The sequence below is a fragment of the Pipistrellus hanaki genome, assembly GCF_964339955.1.
Source record: "Pipistrellus hanaki genome assembly, chromosome: 6".
Taxonomy (NCBI): Eukaryota; Metazoa; Chordata; class Mammalia; order Chiroptera; family Vespertilionidae; genus Pipistrellus; species Pipistrellus hanaki.
Window position 1 is genome coordinate 58,983,766 of NC_140508.1, and position 1,800 is coordinate 58,985,565.

The 1,800-nt window shown below is 55.7% G+C and overlaps 1 protein-coding gene across 2 annotated transcripts in view; it reads left to right on the forward strand.

Moving 5' to 3' along the window:
* Positions 1 to 872: 872 nt before the first annotated feature.
* Positions 873 to 1,800, forward strand: part of ARHGAP28 (Rho GTPase activating protein 28) — a 120,424-nt gene continuing 119,496 nt past the window's right edge. Inside the window, exon 1 of one of the 2 annotated variants that reach the window (XM_084887736.1) lies at positions 873 to 1,302. In XM_084887736.1, the coding sequence (XP_084743862.1) occupies positions 1,013 to 1,302 (290 nt within the window). In that variant the 5' untranslated portion in view covers positions 873 to 1,012. The remainder of the gene's footprint in view (positions 1,303 to 1,800) is intronic. The other variant, XM_084887738.1, reaches the window with a different exon arrangement.

The window sequence follows — 1,800 nt, forward strand, 5'->3', positions numbered from 1 at the left end:
TTTAATCAACAAAACGTTTTTTTAAAAACAGCATTTTGGGTGAAAAACGTTTTGCTTTCCCAACCTCTGAGACTGCAGTGAAAACAAATGAATCCCCGGATGGCTGTAAAGGAAGTAGCAGAGAGAACCATGTTTCTTGAGAACTTAGCATGTCGTTGGCGCTCTTAACCCCATGAAGAAGACAGAATATTCTTTCCCCCTTTCCCAGATGCAGAAACAGATTCTGAGATGGTAAGCAGCCTAACAGGCCATCTTTCCATCCTCCCTAGCTCCCAGGGGAGTGAGTGTAGGAGACAGTGGGTAACACACCTGGTCCAGGTGTGAAAGACAGAGTCCAGGTAGGCTCCTTCCAGCCAGCCACTCCTCAACCTCCCAGCAAGACCTGTGGAAACAGCAGGCTTCAGCTCCCTGAAAGCTGCCTGTTAATTTGATCAGGACTGGGAGGAGGAAAGGGATGTGGGAGTGAGGTCAGAGCCTGGTTGTTGTGGCATTGAGGGTGAGGGAGGGCCTTGTTCTGCCTGCTGTAAGCAGGAATTTACCTGCCCGAAAAGGAAATCGAGTTTATTGTAACTCGACTAAGTACACAGCCACGTAATCCGGTTCTCCCATAGTGGATGTGGATGTTTTACATGAGAGTGGCATTTTCTCCCTTTCTTCCCAGACCACAGAGTGTGGACCTGGCTGCTGTCCTGCCCAGCCCGGGCTCCCAGGCACGATTTCCTTCTCTCACTCCGGGCTACCAGGCAGGAAGTGTCCCTAGCTATCGGAGGATAAGCCTCCTGCTGGAAGGGGGGAGGTGAGAAAAGGAAAAGGAAAAGAAACAAAGCAAGGCGGGGGGGGGGGGGGGGGAAGAAGAAGAAAAAGAAAAAAAAAAACTGCACTGGAGTAGCTCTCCAGAGCCCTGAAGGATCCCAGCCGGTTTCCAGTTTCCTAGAGTCAGGGATCCCACCCCACCACCGCCTCCTGGGGCCCCCCACCCCCCTCCAGGGCTGCGGGGCGGGTTTTGCAATCTATGCTAATCGGGCTGCCCGCGGGCGGGGCCGGCCGCCCTGACAGCCCGCGGAGAGCCCCCGGGAGCTGCATGGGCCCTGCCTCCCCGCCCGTGACGGGGTCCCGGTGCTGGTCCATGCTGGTCCCCGCCTTTGTTCTCGGGCGGGAGCCGGGACATGCGCGGCTGAGGATGGAGGTGGAGGACTCGGGCGGCGTGGTGCTCACCGCCTACCACTCGTACGCCCGCTCCCAGCCGCCCAGCGCCGAGCCGCGCTGCGCGCCCCGCGCCGCCGCCAGCCTTCCGGGCAGCAGGTACCGAGCGCTCCGCTGGGAGCCGGGCTTTCCGGGCTGGGGCTGGGGGGTGTCGGCTTGCCCCCGGGGTTCTCTGCCTGGGCATCCCTCCACCACCCCTTGCCCTCGATCGTTGTTTCCAGTTTGGGTGGACAGGGGAGGGAGCCTGCTGCTCTTTGTGTTGCTCTGGATTGGAAGTGGGAAGTGCGCGAAGTCGCACCCGCCAAGGCTGAAGGCAGAGAGCAGTAGCAGAGGAGTTGTGTTCTTGATACAACTTGGTGATCGCAGGCATCCTCCTCTTTGCCAGATGCACCCATGGAGGTATGGGAGAATTTTTTTTTTAAGCATTTAAAGTGAAACACAAGCAGAAAGTAAAAAGAAAAAAAAAAAGAAGAAGAAGAAGAAGAATTTACAATACGTTATCCTAAGAAGAAGAAGAAGAATTTACAATACGTTATCCTAAATCCTCGAATGCTATCCAGAGCTTCTTGAGTAGAGTAACTCCATGCCACCTGGACT